This window comes from Heterodontus francisci, chromosome 44 (genome assembly GCF_036365525.1).
Source record: "Heterodontus francisci isolate sHetFra1 chromosome 44, sHetFra1.hap1, whole genome shotgun sequence".
NCBI lineage: Eukaryota > Metazoa > Chordata > Chondrichthyes > Heterodontiformes > Heterodontidae > Heterodontus > Heterodontus francisci.
In genome coordinates this window covers 21676612-21695485 of record NC_090414.1, presented here as the reverse complement: position 1 = coordinate 21695485, position 18874 = coordinate 21676612, and the positions used below count along the sequence as shown (strand labels likewise).

Genomic DNA, 18874 nt, shown 5'->3' with positions numbered 1-18874 from the left:
AACAGTGGGTAAGCAAACTGTACAAACTAAGATGAAATAAAATAAAATAAACACAAAAAAAATATAAAAAAGAAAAAATAACTAAAAATAAAAGTAAAAAGGGGGGCCCGTCATGCTCTGAAATGATTGAACTCAATGTTCAGTCCGGCAGGCTGTAGTGTCCCTAATCGGTAAATGAGATGCTGTTCCTCGAGCTTGCGTTGATGTTCACTGGAACACTGCAGCAATCTCAGGACAGAGATGTGAGCATGAGAGCAGAGTGGAGTGTTGAAGTGGCAAGCAACCGGAAGCTCAGGGTCCTGCTTGCGGACTGAGCGGAGGTGTTCCGCAAAGCGGTCACCCAGTCTGCGTTTGCTCTCCCCAATGTAGAGGAGACCACATTGTGAGCAGCGAATACAGTATACTACATTGTAAATCGCTGCTTCACCTGAAAGGAGTGTTTGGGGCCTGGGACAGTGAGGAGAGAGGAGGTAAATGGGCAGGTATTACACCTCCTGCGATTGCAGGGGAAGGTGCCGCGGGAAGGGAACAAGGTGGTGGGGGTAATGGAGGAGTGGACCAGGGTGTCGGGGAGGGAACAATCCCTTCGGAATGCTGACAGGGGAATGGAGGGGAAGATGCGTTTGGTAGTGGCATCACGCTGGAGGTGGCGGAAATGGCGGAGGATGATCCTTTGGATATGGAGGCTGATGGGGTGGAAAGTGAGGACAAGGGGAACCCTGTCACGGTTCTGGGAGGGAGGGGAAGGGGTGAGGGTAGAGGTGTGGGAAATGGGCCGGACACGGTTGAGGGCCCTGTCAACCACAGTGGGGGGGAATCCTCAGTTGAGGAAAAAGGAGACATATCAGAAGCGCTGTCATGGAAGGTGGCATCATCAGAGCAGATGCTTTGGAGACGAAGAAACTGGGAGAATGGAATGGAGTCCTTACAGGAGGCAGGGTGTGAAGAAGTGTAGTCAAGGTAGCTGTGCGAGTCGGTGGGCTTTTAATGGATATTAGTAGACGGCCTATCCCCAGAGATGGAGACAGAGAAGTCGAGGAAGGGAAGGGAAGTGTTGGAGATGGACCATGTAAAGGTGAGAGAAGGGTGGAAATTAGAAGCAAAGTTGAAAGTTTTCCAGTTCGGGGCAGGAGCAGGAAACGGCACCGATACAGTCATCAATGTACCGCGGAAAAAGAGTTGGGGGTGGGGGCCTGAGTATGATTGGAACAAGGAATGTTCGACATATCCCACAAAAAGACAGGCACAACTAGGACCCATGCGGGTACCCATAGCAACACCTTTTACTTGAAGGAAGTGAGTGGAGTTGAAGGAGAAGTTGTTCAATGTGAGAACAAGTTCAGCCAGGCGGAGGAGGGTGGCGATGGATGGGGACTGGTTGGGCCTCTGTTCAAGGAAGAAGCGGAGAGCCCTCAAACTGTCCTGGTGGGGGATGGAGGTGTAGAGCGATTGAACATCCAAAGTGAAGAGGTGGCGGTTGGGGCCAGGAAACTGGAAATTGTCAAAATGACGTAGGGTGTCAGAAGAGTCATGGATGTAGGTGATAAGAGACTGGACCAGAGGAGAAAAGATAGCATCAAGATAGGAAGAAATAAGTTCAGTGGGGCAGGAGCAGGCTGACACAATGGGTCTGCTGGGACAGTCCTGTTTGTGGATTTTGGGAAGGAGGTAGAAGCGAGCTTTCCGGGGTTGCGGGACTATGAGGTTGGAAGCTGTAGAGGATCCAGATCCTGGAAGATTTGGACCGTGCCTCACCCGTCTACTCGCTGGAAAAATGGCGGGGGGTCCATAAGCAGCTTGTAGAACTGTTGACCGACAACGGATCCTCCATCCGGAGGGAATGGGCCTTTTGGTCTGTACCTGCTACAGCACATTGTTCTCTCTGGATCCGTCCAGCGAAGATGCATGCAGAGTTTTGTGGGAGGACCTGCCGAAGGTCAGTCCAGAGGGCGTCGAAGGATTGGAAGCTCCGCTCACGTTGGCGGAGATGACCAGCACCCTCACCAGCTCTTGAGGGGCAAATCCCCGGGGCTGGACGGGCTGACCGTGGAGTTCCTCAGGGCGTTCTGGAACGTCCTGGGGGGCGATTGCGCGCGGGTCCTGGGTGAAAGCCTGGCAACCGGAGAGATGCCCCTCTCCTGGTGCAGGGCGGTCATCGTTCTGCTGCCGAAGAGGGGCGATCTCCGCCTGCTTAAGAACTGGCATCCGGTCTCCCTTCTCAGCACGGATAATACGATTGTTGCCCGGGCTATGTCTACCCGCCTGGGCTCCTTGCTGGCCAACATGATCAACCCCGACCAGTCCTACATGGTCCCGGGCCAGTCCATTCAGGACAACATCAACTTGGTCCGGGACCTGATCCATCTTTCCCAGAGGACTGGTCTGTCGATTACCTTTCTCTCCCTTGATCAGGAGAAGGCGTTCGACAGGGTGGATCGTGAATATCTTTTCAGGGCTCATTTTATGGCATGGGTCCGACTTTTATATGCTGCTGCAGAATGTCTGGTTAAAGTTAACGGGTCCTTGACGGTGCCCCTTCGCTTTGGGAGAGGAGTTTGCCAGTGATGCCCCATGTCCGGCCAATTTTATACCATCTGCGTGGAGCCATTCCTGTGCCTGCTTCGCAGGAGGTTGACGGGATTGGCTCTGCGCGGACCGGGCATGCGGGTCGTCCTCTTGGCTTAATCCGATGACGGGCTCCTCACGGTCACAGATTCCGTTGACTTGAGGAGGATGCGCGACTGCCAGCAGACCTTTACTGCCGCATCCTCTGTGAGGATCAATTGGGAGAAATGTTCCAGACTCCTGGTTGGTCAGTGGCGGATGGACTCCCTGCCGGAGGAGATGACACCTTTTGCATGGAATACCATGCACCTCCTCTATCTGGGAGTCCACCTTCGGCCTGCTGAGGAAGCCTGGCCGGCAAACTGGCAAGAGTTGGAGGCGAAAGTCACCACTCAGCTGGAGTACTGGCCAGGACTGCTCCGAGTGCTTTCCTACAGGGGCCGAGCGCTGGTCATAAACCAACTGGTGGCACTGCCTTCAAGACGACGCGCAGCTCCCGGTGGAGAAAGTTAGCCGTACCTCTCTGAGGGAGTTGCCTGTCTTTTACCGGCATCTCTTCAGAGTCTGGAATATGGTTGCCTCCAGTCAGGGCGCTCCCCCGCCGGCGGAGGAGAATGCCATGGCTGTCCGGGCGGCCGGCTCCGGGGACAGACTGACGGGCGGAGGAGTAGCCAAAGCCCCTGGGACGCCCCTCACTGCGGGTGACGAGGGGGCTCGGGAGAGTGGAGCGCTCCTGGCCGAGCTGACTCTCCCTCAGCCAGAACTGCTTATCAGACCCAGACCCTGAAACCCTCCTCAGGATCCAGTCCCACACAACCTGAGCTGCCTCTCGGAAATGCCCTCCATGCCATTCCACACGGCGCAGAGGGGTTTCCTGTACAGGCTGTTCCTGCACACCCTCCACGTCCTCACCCTCGTCTGCTGCCCAGACATGCTGTGGCAGTCCATCTTGCCATCTGGCGGCAAGGGGTTACCCCGGTCGAGGTCTCTCGACGCGGGAGTCCTCCCCCTTTATATCGGGGACCTGGGGTGGAGCGTGCTGCACAAGGCAGTGCCGTGCAATAGACTTTTAAGCAGGTTCACGGACTCCCAGGCTGCCTGTAATTTCTGCGGCCTGGACGATAAAGGCCTGCTACCCGACCCGGACCCGATGACGTGTCGGGTTTGGGTCGGGTCAGGTCGGGCCCCTCATCCAGGTCCGGCTTTCGGGCTCGGGTCGAGCCAGGTCCGGGTTGGGCTGGACACACATGTTAAGTGCTCTGCTGTTAAGTATTGAAATTAAAAAACTTACCTGAGCTGGGAGTCCGGGACGAAACTAAGTCTGCGCAGTGAGCAGGTGACATCATTATGACATCATCACGCATGCGCTGCAGCTTCAGTGTCAGGAAGGTAAGTAAAGGGATGATTGGGTCAAGTCGGGATCGGGCTCGGGTTAGGTTGGGCTCGGGGCAAAATTGGAGGGACTTGGGCTGGGTCGGGTTTGGGTCCGCTGTGGTTCGGTTGGGTTCGGGTCGGGTTCTTTTTCCCGAACTGAGCAGGCCTCTACTGGACGGGTCTGTGTTCCATCTATATATGTTGTGTGTGAGGTTGCAGCCCCTGTTCGAGTATTTGAAGGGGCTGCTCCTCAAGTTTTGGTAGCACTTCAGCCCCACGTTCCTCATCTTTGGGCACCTGGTGCGGAGGGGATTGGGCCAGGAGGAGAATCTCCCTGTCGGTTTGCCCCTGGGCCTGGCCAAGTTGACAATTCACAGGTCCAGGCTGCAGGCCATCAGGGGGTCCATCCTCCCCGATTGCCTGCCCCTCTTCCGAGGTTACGTTCTCACCCGGGTGTCCCTGGAGAAGGAGCATGCAGTGTCCACTGGTACGCTTGAGGCCTTCCCCGACCGGTGGGCACCACAGGGGCTGGAGTGAATCATTGATGCCAGGAATGGCATTTTAATTTGAGTTTTGTTTTATTTATCTGTTTTTAATAAAGTTGTTTATTTAAAATGTATATAAAGGGGGCCTGGGGAATAAAGGCCCCCTCAAGCTAAATAAAAGGGGCCTGGAGTTTCAAGGCCACCTTAAAAAAAAAACAGGGTTAGATACAGAGCAAAGCTCCCTCTACACTGCCCCCATCAAACACTCAGGACGGTTGCAGCTGGCAGAGGGATGAGACTTTTATCTGATTAGGGTGGGCTGGATTCAAGGTGCAAGGGTGGTAATTAAACTGCCTTCCTTTTCCCTCAGTAGTTCCAGTGTAAGTTAAAGCAGGGACTCGGTACTAGCATCACGATTAAACCTTTTTTTTTGCTTTCCACCTTCCTAGTAGAATTGGAAACACGACCGACGACCCCTGCTGTTAAAGTGCTGCCCCCAGAGGCGCCCATGGAGTTCGGCCCATCCAAGGTCATAGGTCAGTAACCCTTTCCTCTGCTGAATCCTACTAGAACAGAATAGGGCCTGTGCCCTCAGAACTTTAGAATCCATATTCAGTCTTTTGCAACAGCCTAGAGCAGCAAAGGTTTTGTAAGGACAAAGTCTCACTATTGCAAGTTGAAATGTTGCCACCTATTACAATTGGTGGCTTATTGCTTTATGTTGGTGAGGTTTTGGTGATGAACTGGTTAGTGCAGATGTCCCAGTATCATACCAAGAGGTGTAAAGACCGGAAAAGTACCTGATCATCCAAAACTGAGCTACCCCATATCCTAACTTACACCAAGTCCCGTTTACCCATCACCCCCTGTGCTCACTGACCTACATTGGCTTTTGGTATGGCAATGCCTCGATTTTAAGATTCTCTGTCTTTGTGTTCAAATCCCTCCATGGCCTCACTTCCCTCCCAGTGTTAAGTACTAAAATATAGTGAAATTTGCTGTTTGCCTTGCTTTCTATATAATTTTGCTTCCTAATAAATCTGATTTGTAGCTCTTAGCCTGAAAGATGTGACCAATCCAGGTTGCATAAGTTTCTTGCACTTTCCAGTGTAATGATTTAGGTGGACTGCAGATACTTTCCTTCATGCCCAGCACTAAGGATTCCTTCGTCCTCTGTAATGTGTCTGTATTTTTGATGGTGTTAGTCCAGTGAGGACACGAAATCCCCTGCACTTCTTCCAGTAATCCAGTGAGATCTTTATAATCATCAGGCTAAGCAGACTAGGGCCTCGGTTTAACGTTGCATCTGACAGGCAGCTCTGACAGTGCAGCACTCCCTCAGTAGTGCACTACAATTACCAGTGCAGATTAAGTCCTGGAGTGGGGCTCGAACCCTGAACCTACTGACCCAGCGGGTGAGAGTGCTACCCACGGAGCCAAACTAACAACATCCCAAAAAGAACTGGCTCAAAGGAGTCGCTGGTCAGAGCAAGATCAGTGACTGTAGCCACTGATGTAAATTAAGTGCCTGCATTAAGGATCGGCCCTCCAGCTAATTCCCATAGTGATGGGATTATGACCTAATTTGTTATGTTTTTAAAAAAATGCAATGTTTAACTGTGAATCACTGGAAGATTTGATTACAAAAGGGCTGGTGATAATGTTTATATTGAGTGGGTCACTGCCATCTGGTGGGCAGATCCAGAACTTTGAACATTTGACACACATGAAGAAGGATAACTAGGTAAAGACCTCTGATCCATGCAGCCTACCCCACATAATCGTGATACTTTGTGTATCACAATATATACACTCTCCACCGCCACCCTGAAACCATGTGAGCTTCTGGGAGAGGTATAAAACCAAACAAAAACCCCAGGCCAATCTGGGCGGGGGGAGTGGGGGGTTGCTGGTGGGCGTGGGGAAGCAGGGAAATTTCTCTCCCACCCCTGAAATGATCAAAGCCAGTCACGGAGATTACGCTGGCCCTGCAGTACCCACCTTTTTGTAAGAGGTGATTTCCGCCCCAGCCAGAAACAGCTCTCGCTTGAAGGAATTTAGCGAGTCGGCGTCCACCGCACAAGACGCCAGCCTGCTCCAGTGGTCAACTGTACTCTGGAGAAAGAAGCACCTTCTGACATCTAACCTCCACCCGGCCTTATACAACTTAAAATTGTGACCCCTGGTTCTCCCTAACCTACTAACTAACTGTTGACTGGATCACAATCTACTTCCTTTATCATCTTATAAACCTCGATCAGATCACCCCGAAACTACACACAGTGTGGCTGATTCCTGTTTAGTGAACAGCCATTTTCACCCAGGGTGTCTGATAGATGCAGAAAGCCCATTCCTTCCCCACCCTTTGCGAAACCTCCAGCTGCTGGGAAATTCTCACCAGTAGAGCTTCTGTTTGCTTGAACTGGATCATAGACTCTCAATCGGGACAAATCCCAATTAAAAAGTCCAGAAGACTCATATTCTAGGTTGGCAAGAACCTAAGATTAATGACACCCCCCCCCCACCCTCCCTCCCCCGCCACTACGACAATAACAACTTTCATTTATGTAGCGCCACTGACATAGTAAACGTCCCAAGGTGCTATCAAGACAGGTGACCAAAAACTTGGTCAAAGTTTTAAGGAGTGGCTTAAAGGAGGAGAGAGAGAGGCGGAGAGGTTTAGGGAGGGAATTCCAGAGCTTAGGGCCCCCAGGCAGCTGAAGGCACGGCCGGCAATGGTGGAGCGATGGGAATAGGGGGGTGGACAAGAGGCCGGAATTGGAGGAGCGCAGAGATCTCGGAGGGTTGTCAGGGCTGGGGGAGGTTACAGAGATAGGGAGGGTTGTAGGGGCTGGAGGAGGTTACAGAGACAGGGAGGGGGCACGAGTAGGGCAGTGGTGAAATAAAACTAGAGAACATTGTCAAAAATAAATTGCATGTTCCCTTCTTGTCTTTCAGAAATGGACACGTGTAAAGTGGATCGAGGGATCTGTGGGCATGGTGTGTGTGTCTATGATCCAGCTGGTTACACCTGTGCTTGTCACACTGGTTACCAGCTCCATAGCCATATTAAACAGTGTGTGGGTAAGAATCAGTCAGACAGATTTGCCTTTACATAGCACCTTTCCCAACCTCAGGACAGTCCAAAGTGCTTTACAGCCAATGAGGTGCTTTTGAACTGTGGTCGCTGTTGTAATGTAGGAAATGTGGCAGCCAATTTGCGCACAGCAAGATCCCACCAGCAGCAATGACCAGACCAGACAGTCTGTCTTTGTAATGTGGATTGAGGGATAAAGACTGGCCCAGGTCACTGGGGATAACTCCCCTACTCTTCCTTGGAGTAATGGCTGTGAGATCTTTTATGTCCACCTGAGAGGGCAGACGGTGGTGGGGGCCAGGGGGGAAGCGGCCTTGGTATAACATCTCATCTGAAACATGGCACCTGGGAAAGCGCAGCCTCAGTGTTGCTGCTGAGCGTCAGCCTAGATCTTTTGTGCTCAATTACCTGGAGTGGGGCTTGAATCCACAACCTTCTGACTTGGAAGCAAGAGTGCTACACACTGAGCAATGACTGACATCCTCAACACGACTACCAAGCCTTTAAACTATGCAGTCAAATTCAGGACTCAAGGGCAGTGCGAAAACTTAGCACCACTTCAGTCCATTGTACTCGGAGGGTACAAGGCTACCTGGCATCCCAGGTGAGTTGTAAACGTGTGTTGAATGTAATGCAGGTGATTGGAGTGTGTGGGAGAACATTGTTTGTCCCTGCTCTATTCTCAGCCTGAACAGGTAGCTTTCCAGAAGTGTTATAGGAAGCACCCTATTAGGGTGACGGGTGTGACGACTGGGGAATGGCACAGTTCCGCAATTCAGGAACCTCTAGATCAGGGGTTGCCAACTGGTAGCTCGCGTCGGCCTTTGAGTAGCTTGCATTTAAGTTCCTGAGAACGCAGCCTGATCGCCAACATCATCCTGCTACATTAATCCGCGCATGCACGTCCTGGCATCACCACATACTAGCGTCACAGTGGGACGAGCGTGCAGCGCAGAGGTTGGGGGGGGGGGGGGGGGCGCGGGGGGACGAGCGGTGAGGATGGGGGGGTACCGAGTGGCGGGGAGGGAGCAAGCAGGTGGGGTGCTGAGCGAGCAGGGGATGAGCGAAAACCCCTTTCTGCTTTGCCGAAAAATAATGTTCCACAGCCCCAGCTGCAAAAGAGTGTTTTCCTCACAACACCCGAGTGACATTTTTATGATACCCCACACTGGCCCTCCATCACCTCCTGAGTCACACTCCGGACTAGCGCCGCATTAGAACTAGCTTTGCCTTCAAAGTCCATGTTCAGCAGCTGGGATTGAGACCATCTGATCTCTTCCTATGTGGGACAGTGTTAGTCAGCAGGATTCATTCCATCATTTAGGTAGGATTGGAAGCCATTCAAGCCTTTGTTAGCGATAAACTCCAGAGCTCTCCTGGCTGGCCTCCCATCTTCCAACCTCCTTAAACTTCAGCTTTTCCAAAACTCTGCTGCCCATATCCTAACTCTCACATCAAGTCTCGTTCACCAGTCACTCCCTGCGCTTGCTGACTTACACTGGCTCCTGGTCTGGACAAAGCCTCAATTTTAAAATTTCTCATCCTTGTGTTTGGTCGCCTGTCCCTAATATCGCCTTACGTGGCTCGGGGTCAAGATTTGTTTTGATAATACTCCTGTGAAGTGCCTTGGGTCGTTTTTTCTACGTTTCGGGCGGTGTATAAATGCAGGGGTTGTTGTTGTGCGGGGTCAGTGTCTAGCCACCCCCCTTCCATTTTGTCAAGCCAGGCTAAACAGAAGCATCTCTCATCCTCCTCCCTCCCAGATGTGAACGAGTGTGAGAACAATCCCTGCGGGGCCAGAAAAGGCAACTGCATGAACTACGTTGGCACCTACACCTGCCACTGTCACCAAGGCTATCAGTTACAGGAAGTTCCAGAAGGCAGCACTTGTGTTGGTAAGTTGTGTTTTCTCCCACCCCCTCTACTCGTGCTAACTTGCTCCGGGCCTCTGCTCTCCTCCAGGACAGGCCCCACTCTACGTCCTGCTCGGCTTGTGTTTCCGATTGGCCTTTCACTGCTCTTGCTCTGTTTCAGATATTAATGAGTGCAGTGAGGGACGGCTGTGTATGAATGGGCGATGCTTCAACACTGAGGGCTCCTTCTACTGTCGCTGCCACTCGGGCTATCGTGCCGTCAGCCACAAAATGTCCTGTGAAGGTGACTCGTCTCCACTCATGTTGTCTTCCATCCACATCAGCAGAGGGAGCCTTCATCCCACATTCACTCTGTCAGCCTCTCCATCCCCATCACCCCACTGCACACCTCTGTCTGTAAATGTCAGCTCCTGTGCATGTACAATACACAACCGGCAAAAGGGAATAATTCACTCCAGTCTGGTACAGAATGGGCCATGTGTGTCTCAGTGTCAGCTTCTGGTACATACACAATACACAATGGGTAAAAGGGAATCATTCACGCCCGTCTGATAATGTACAGCCCATGTGTGTCTCAGTATCAGCTCCTGTACATGTACAGTACACACAGGGTAAAAAGGACACAGATTTATCTGGTCTGTTTTATATGACATTGATTCCTACTCCAGTTTCTGTGTTTTGTTGTTTGACTGATTCCCAATTCCTGGATAAATGTGATAGATGCAACTCCTGATCCTTTTCCTAGATATCAACGAATGCCACAATCCGAATGCCTGCCCACGGGGCAAATGCAAGAATAAGCCAGGGACGTACGAGTGTGTTCCCTGTCCGGAGGGTTACCGGAGTCAGGCTGGGGACTGCTACGGTGAGAACCACCCTGTCCATTGATCAAGGGGGTCACTATGGAGTGGGGGGGGGAAAGGGGGTGGTCACTGTTGTTGTGGGGGAGAGATATGTGACTATGGGACGTTTTGGCAATCTTCCTCCATATTGTCCACTGAAACATTCTGGGTAGCAGACATTTTCCATTTCAGAGACACAGCACCAGTATTAGGCACTCTCCCAGGACAGATACAGCACGGGGTTAGATACAGAGTAAAACTCCCTCTACACTGTCCCCATCAAACACTCCCAGGACAGACACAGCACGGGGTTAGATACAGAGTAAAACTCCCTCTACACTGTCCCCATCAAACACTCCCAGGACAGGTATAGAACGGGGTTAGATACAGAGTAAAACTCCCTCTACACTGTCCCCATCAAACACTCCCAGGACAGGTACAGCACGGGGGTTAGATACAGAGTAAAGCTCCCTCAAAAAAAGAAAAAAAAAAACGGGGGTTAGATACAGAGTAAAGCTCCCTCTACACTGTCCTCATCAAACACTCCTTGGTCAGGAATAGCCTTGGGTAGATGCAGTTGTCTCTTTGATGTCTTTGTTTTATGTTTAGTGTTGCAGAGTGCACTGATACAGTTGATCTTCCCTCCCCAGATGTTGATGAGTGCTTAGACAGATCCTTCTGTTTAAATGGGAAATGTGTCAACACAAAGGGCTCATACAGTTGCACCTGTAGCAAGGGCTTTAAACCGGCGCCCGATGGGAAGAGCTGTCAAGGTAACCTGAAATTTCAGTGCTCTTCTTCGTAAGAGGTCTCGCTGTGGGACCTGTGTTTGTCCCTGATTAACAGGCCTCACTCTCGGTGCCCAGCACAAGTCCCACTTTGTTTATTCTCCATTCAAATTCTGATTTGCCCCCTGTTATTCACTTTCCTTCAGATATTAATGAGTGCAGCGAGGGGCGGCTCTGTGCCAACGGCCGTTGTTTGAATACGGAAGGATCCTTCCAATGTCGCTGTCACCCTGGCTATCGTCTGTCCAATCATCAAACCTCCTGTGAAGGTAACGCCCGCACTTCCGTTTATCTGGGTGGCGTGTACATTTTTTTTGATTTCTACATGGGATGTGGGTGTCGCTGGCCAGGCCAGCATTTATTGCCCATCCCTAGTTGCCCTTGAGAAGGTGGTGATGAGCTGCCTTCTTGAACCGCTGCAGTCCGTGTGGGGTAGGTACACCCACAGTGCTGTTAGGATCCCAGGCCGCCTGTACTTTCTGCGGCCTGGACGAGTCCGTGTTCCATGTTTATACGGAGTGTGCGAGGTTGCAGCCCCTCTTTGAGTATCTGAAGGGGCTGCTCCTCAAATTCTGGCTGCACTTCAGTCCCACGCTCCTGATCTTTGGGCACCCGGTGCGGAGGGGCTTGGGCCGGGAGGAGGATCTCCTCGTCGGTCTGCTCCTGGGTCTGGCCAAGGTGGCAATTCACAGGTCCAGGTTGCGGGCCATCGGGGGTTCCGTCCTCCCCGATTGCCTGCCCCTCTTCCGCGGTTACATTCGCGCCCGGGTGTCCCTGGAGAAGGAGCATGCGGTGTCCGCCTGTACGCTTGGGGCCTTCCGCGACCGGTGGGCACCGCAGGGATTGGAGTGCATTGTCGATGCCGAAAATGGCATTTTAATTTGAGTTTTTGTTTATTTCTGTTTTTTAATAAAGTTATTTTAAAAATATAAGTGTGTATATAAAGGGGGCCTGAGGAATAAAGGCCCCCTCGACATAAAATATATAAAAGGGGCCTGGGGTATAAAGGCCACAAAAAAAAAACGGGGGTTAGATACAGAGTAAAGCTCCCTCTACACTAAAAAAAACAGTGCTGTTAGGAAGGGAGTTCCCAGGATTTTGACCCAGCGACAGTGAACGAACGGCGATATAGTTCCAAGTCAGGATGGTGTGTGACTTGGAGGGGAACTTGCAGGTGGTGGTGTTCCCATGCATCTGCTGCCCTTGTCCTTCTAGTTGGTAGAGGTCGCGGGTTTGGGCGCCACTGTCGAAGGAGCCTTGGTGCGTTGCTGCAGTGCATCTTGTAGATGGCACACACTGCTGCCACTGTGCATGGGTGGTGGAGGGAGTGAATGTTGAAGCTGGCGGATGGGGTGCCAGTCAAGCGGGCTGCTTTGTCCTGGATGGTGTCGAGCTTTTTGAGTGTTGTTGGAGCTGCACCCATCCAGGCAAGTGGAGAGTATTCCATCACACTCCTGACCTGGAATTTGGGAAGAGATTAAATAGGTGGCTATCGAGTAAATTGTACATGGGCTGTGGGAGAAGAGACATGGTGGGCTAAATTGTATATTAATTGTATGTTTAATTGTGGTGGGCACTAACTGGGATTCACTTGTGCTTCAATAAACAGGAACAGACTGAAACTGTGGTGAGTGGGTTAGGAGGTGCATATTTGTAATGTGTATTTCTGTAAATAAAAGCTTCTAAAAGTGCGTAAAAATTGGGCTGCTGTTCTATCCTTCACCGCCAGGCTTCATAAAGAAAATTATAAATGATCTATTCTCTATCCCTGCTTGCTCATGGTTGATTTAAGACCACATTAGTTCCTGTGAATCAGCCAAGGGATCATGTGCTAAGGCAGCATAGAGCATATCATTGGGCTGAGAATCTTGTGTTTTACCATGTTTTCTAGTCCCGGTAACCTTTGTCCTCTCGTGCAGATATCAATGAATGCCTGGAGCTGGCGGGTGCCTGCACAAATGGAGAGTGCATCAACATACCAGGATCCTACACATGCCAGTGTCACCTGGGCTTCCAGCAGTTCGATGGCACAAGGTGTAAAGGTAACAATGGAGGGACAGCCCAACTCAACGTGTTCAAGGAGCAGCCGGGCACTCCTGCATCTCCACATATATTGCACTGTAACACTCTAATATACCACACACAGCTTATTGTAACACTGATATACCCCACATTGTAACACACTCTGATATACCCCGCACTGTAACACTCTCTGATAGACCCTACAGCCCCCACTGTAACAGTCTCTGATATACCCCATACCCCACACTGTAACACTCTCTGATATATCCCACATCCCTCACTGTAACACTCTGATATACTCCACGCCCCTCAATGCAACAGTCTCTGATATACCCCACACCCCTCATTGTAACACTCTGATATACCCCACGCCCCTCAATGTAACACTCTGATATACCCCACGCCCCTCAATGTAACACTCTGATATACCCCACGCCCCTCAATTTAACACTCTGATATACCCCAAGCCCCTCAATGTAACACTCTGATATACCCCACACCCCTCACTGTAACACTCTGATATACCCCACGCCCCTCAATTTAACACTCTGATATACTCCACACCCCTCAATGTAACACTCTGATATACCCCACACCCCTCAATGTAACACTCTGATATACCCCACACCCCTCAATTTAACACTCTGATATACCCCACGCCCCTCAATGTAACACTCTGATATACCCCACACCCCTCACTGTAACACTCTGATATACTCCACGCCCCTCACTGTAACACTCTGATATACCCCACACCCCTCACTGTAACACTCTGATATACCCCACACCCCTCAATTTAACACTCTGATATACCCCACGCCCCTCACTGTAACACTCTGATATACCCCACACCCCTCACTGTAACACTCTGATATACCCCACACCCCTCAATTTAACACTCTGATATACCCCACGCCCCTCACTGTAACACTCTGATATACCCCACACCCCTCAATTTAACACTCTGATATACCCCACGCCCCTCAATGTAACACTCTGATATACCCCACACCCCTCAATTTAACACTCTGATATACCCCACGCCCCTCAATTTAACACTCTGATATACCCCACACCCCTCACTGTAACACTCTGATATACCCCACGCCCCTCAATTTAACACTCTGATATACCCCACACCCCTCACTGTAACACTCTGATATACTCCACGCCCCTCAATGCAACAGTCTCTGATATACCCCACACCCCTCATTGTAACACTCTGATATACCCCAAGCCCCTCAATGTAACACTCTGATATACCCCACGCCCCTCAATGTAACACTCTGATATACCCCAAGCCCCTCAATGTAACACTCTGATATACCCCACGCCCCTCAATGTAACACTCTGATATACCCCAAGCCCCTCAATGTAACACTCTGATATACCCCACACCCCTCAATGTAACACTCTGATATACCCCAAGCCCCTCAATGTAACACTCTGATATACCCCACACCCCTCACTGTAACACTCTCTGATATACCCCACACCCCTCACTGTAACACTCTGATATACCCCACGCCCCTCAATTTAACACTCTGATATACCCCACACCCCTCACTGTAACACTCTCTGATATACCCCACACCCCTCACTGTAACACTCTGATATACCCCACGCCCCTCAATTTAACACTCTGATATACCCCACATCCCTCACTGTAACACTCTGATATACCCCACGCCCCTCAATTTAACACTCTGATATACCCCACACCCCTCACTGTAACACTCTGATATACCTCAAGCCCCTCAATGTAACACTCTGATATACCCCACACCCCTCAATGTAACGCTCTGATATACCTCAAGCCCCTCAATGTAACACTCTGATATACCCCACACCCCTCACTGTAACACTCTGATCTACCCCACGCCCCTCAATTTAACACTCTGATATACTCCACGCCCCTCAATGTAACACTCTGATATATCCCACACCCCTCAATGTAACACTCTGATATACCCCAAGCCCCTCAATGTAACACTCTGATATACCCCACACCCCTCAATGTAACACTCTGATATACCCCAAGCCCCTCAATGTAGCACTCTGATATACCCCACACCCCTCAATGTAACACTCTGATATACCCCAAGCCCCTCAATGTAACACTCTGATATATCCCACGCCCCTCAATGTAACACTCTGATATACCTCAAGCCCCTCAATGTAACACTCTGATATATCCCACGCCCCTCAATGTAACACTCTGATATACCTCAAGCCCGTCAATGTAACACTCTGATATACCTCAAGCCCATCAATGTAACGCTCTGATATACCTCAAGCCCCTCAATGTAACACTCTGATATATCCCACGCCCCTCAATGTAACACTCTGATATACCTCAAGCCCGTCAATGTAACACTCTGATATACCTCAAGCCCATCAATGTAACACTCTGATATACCCCAAGCCCCTCAATGTAACACTCTGATATACCCCACACCCCTCAATGTAACACTCTGATATACCCCAAGCCCCTCAATGTAACACTCTGATATACCCCACACCCCTCACTGTAACACTCTCTGATATACCCCACACCCCTCAATGTAACACTCTGATATACCCCACGCCCCTCAATTTAACACTCTGATATACCTCAAGCCCCTCAATGTAACACTCTGATATACCCCACACCCCTCAATGTAACGCTCTGATATACCTCAAGCCCCTCAATGTGACACTCTGATATACCCCACACCCCTCACTGTAACACTCTGATATACCCCACGCCCCTCAATTTAACACTCTGATATACCTCAAGCCCCTCAATTTAACACTCTGATATACCTCAAGCCCCTCAATGTAACACTCTGATATACCCCACACCCCTCAATGTAACGCTCTGATATACCTCAAGCCCCTCAATGTAACACTCTGATATACCCCACACCCCTCACTGTAACACTCTGATCTACCCCACGCCCCTCAATTTAACACTCTGATATACTCCACGCCCCTCAATGTAACACTCTGATATACCCCACACCCCTCAATGTAACACTCTGATATACCCCACACCCCTCAATGTAACACTCTGATATACCCCACACCCCTCAATGTAACACTCTGATATACCCCAAGCCCCTCAATGTAGCACTCTGATATACCCCACACCCCTCAATGTAACACTCTGATATACCCCAAGCCCCTCAATGTAGCACTCTGATATACCCCACACCCCTCAATGTAACACTCTGATATACCTCAAGCCCCTCAATGTAACACTCTGATATACCCCACACCCCTCACTGTAACACTCTGATCTACCCCACGCCCCTCAATTTCACACTCTGATATACTCCACGCCCCTCAATGTAACACTCTGATATACCCCACACCCCTCAATGTAACACTGATATACCCCAAGCCCCTCAATGTAACACTCTGATATACCCCACACCCCTCAATGTAACACTCTGATATACCCCAAGCCCCTCAATGTAGCACTCTGATATACCCCACACCCCTCAATGTAACACTCTGATATACCCCAAGCCCCTCAATGTAACACTCTGATATACCCCACACCCCTCAATGTAACGCTCTGATATACCTCAAGCCCCTCAATGTAACACTCTGATATATCCCACGCCCCTCAATGTAACACTCTGATATACCTCAAGCCCGTCAATGTAACACTCTGATATACCTCAAGCCCATCAATGTAACACTCTGATATACCCCACACCCCTCAATGTAACACTCTGATATACCTCAAGCCCGTCAATGTAACACTCTGATATACCCCACACCCCTCAATGTAACACTCTGATATACCCCATGCCCCTCAATTTAACACTCTGATATACTCCACGCCCCTCAATGTAACACTCTAATATACCTCAAGCCCCTCAATGTAACGCTCTGATATACCTCAAGCCCCTCAATGTAGCACTCTGATATATCCCACACCCCTCAACGTAACACTCTGATAGACCTCAAGCCTCTCAATTTAACACTGATATACTCCACGCCCCTCAATGTAACACTCTGATATACCTCAAGCCCCTCAATGTAACGCTCTGATATACCTCAAGCCCCTCAATGTAACGCTCTGATATACCTCAAGCCCCTCAATGTAGCACTCTGATATACCCCACACCCCTCAATGTAACACTCTGATATACCTCAAGCCCCTCAATTTAACACTGATATACTCCACGCCCCTCAATGTAACACTCTGATATACCTCAAGCCCCTCAATGTAACGCTCTGATATACCTCAAGCCCCTCAATGTAACGCTCTGATATACCTCAAGCCCCTCAATGTAGCACTCTGATATACCCCACACCCCTCAATGTAACACTCTGATATACCTCAAGCCCCTCAATTTAACACTGATATACTCCACGCCCCTCAATGTAACACTCTGATATACCTCAAGCCCCTCAATGTAACACTCTAATATACCTCAAGCCCCTCAATGTAACGCTCTGATATACCTCAAGCCCCTCAATGTAGCACTCTGATATACCCCACACCCCTCAATGTAACACTCTGATATACCTCAAGCCCCTCAGTGTAACACTCTGATATACCCCACACCCCTCAATGTAACACTCTGATATACCTCAAGCCCCTCAATGTAACACTCTGATATACCCCACACCCCTCAATGTAACACAGTGATATACCTCAAGCCCCGCAATGTAACACTCTGATATACCCCACACCCCTCAATGTAACACTCTGATATACGCCACACCCCTCAATGTAACACTCTGATATACCTCAAGCCCCTCAATGTAACACTCTGATATACCCCACACCCCTCAATGTAACGCTCTGATATACCCCACACCCCTCAATGTAACACTCTGATATACCCCACACCCCTCAATGTAACACTCTGATATACCTCAAGCCCCTCAATGTAACACTCTGATATACCTCACACCCCTCAATGTAACACTCTGATATACCCCACACCCCTCAGTGTAACACTCTGACATACCTCAAGCCCCTCAATGTAACACTCTGATATACCCCACACACCTCAATGTAATGCTCTGATATACCCCACACCCCTCAATGTAGCACTCCCTGATCTTTATGGCCCCTAGTTAAGTCTCCTCCACAAGTGGAATCATCTCTGCATCTGCCTTGTCGAAGCTCTTGGTAATTTTAAAGACCTCTATTTGATCATCCCCTTGGTCTTGACTGTGTAGTAGTGGGTTTCACATTCTCCCCACTCTCTAAGTAAAGAAGTTTCTCCTGGATTCACTGTTGCAATTTTTCTTTGCGCAGATATTGACGAATGTGCCTTGAACCGCTCGCTGTGTATGCCGAATGGCGCTTGCGAGAACACGGAGGGCTCCTTCTCGTGCGTCTGTGACACTGGCTTCATCCTGTCGTTGGACAGCTACACTTGTGAAGGTAGGTCTGGGCAATGGAGGCACCTGACCAGGTCAAGAGGAAAGGGGCATCAGCACTTGATTAGATGAGTTTTGGTGGGGGATAGATTTTTTTAGGGAATAGACATTCCACAAGATAAAAGGGTTCACCTCCATTTATTAACATTCATAGGAAATAAGCAAACAATGAAAATTATTAATAATAATTACATATATAAAATTGTAACCCTTGGGCCTTTATTCTCTGAAGTTTAGAAGAATGAGAGGTGATCTGATTGAAACTTGTAACATTTTTAGAGGACTTGACTGGGTAGATGTTGAGAGAATGTTTCCCCTGGCTGGTGTGTTATAGAATTAGGGGTCACAGTTTCAGATTAAGGGGTTGGCCATTTAGGACTGAGATGAGGAGAAATTTCTTCACTTAGAGGGTTGTGTATCTTTGGACTTCACTACC

General features: G+C 49.8%; 1 protein-coding gene across 5 annotated transcripts in view; it reads left to right on the top strand.

Moving 5' to 3' along the window:
* ltbp3 (latent transforming growth factor beta binding protein 3) overlaps positions 1 to 18874 on the top strand; it is a 162303-nt gene that overhangs the window by 131471 nt on the left and 11958 nt on the right. For 3 of the 5 annotated variants that reach the window (XM_068021818.1, XM_068021817.1, XM_068021814.1), the window contains 9 exons: positions 4874 to 4960; positions 7383 to 7508; positions 9285 to 9416; positions 9556 to 9678; positions 10141 to 10260; positions 10888 to 11010; positions 11172 to 11294; positions 12945 to 13067; positions 18314 to 18442. In XM_068021818.1, the coding sequence (XP_067877919.1) occupies positions 4874 to 4960; positions 7383 to 7508; positions 9285 to 9416; positions 9556 to 9678; positions 10141 to 10260; positions 10888 to 11010; positions 11172 to 11294; positions 12945 to 13067; positions 18314 to 18442 (1086 nt within the window). The remainder of the gene's footprint in view (positions 1 to 4873; positions 4961 to 7382; positions 7509 to 9284; positions 9417 to 9555; positions 9679 to 10140; positions 10261 to 10887; positions 11011 to 11171; positions 11295 to 12944; positions 13068 to 18313; positions 18443 to 18874) is intronic. The other 2 variants (XM_068021815.1, XM_068021816.1) reach the window with 2 other exon arrangements.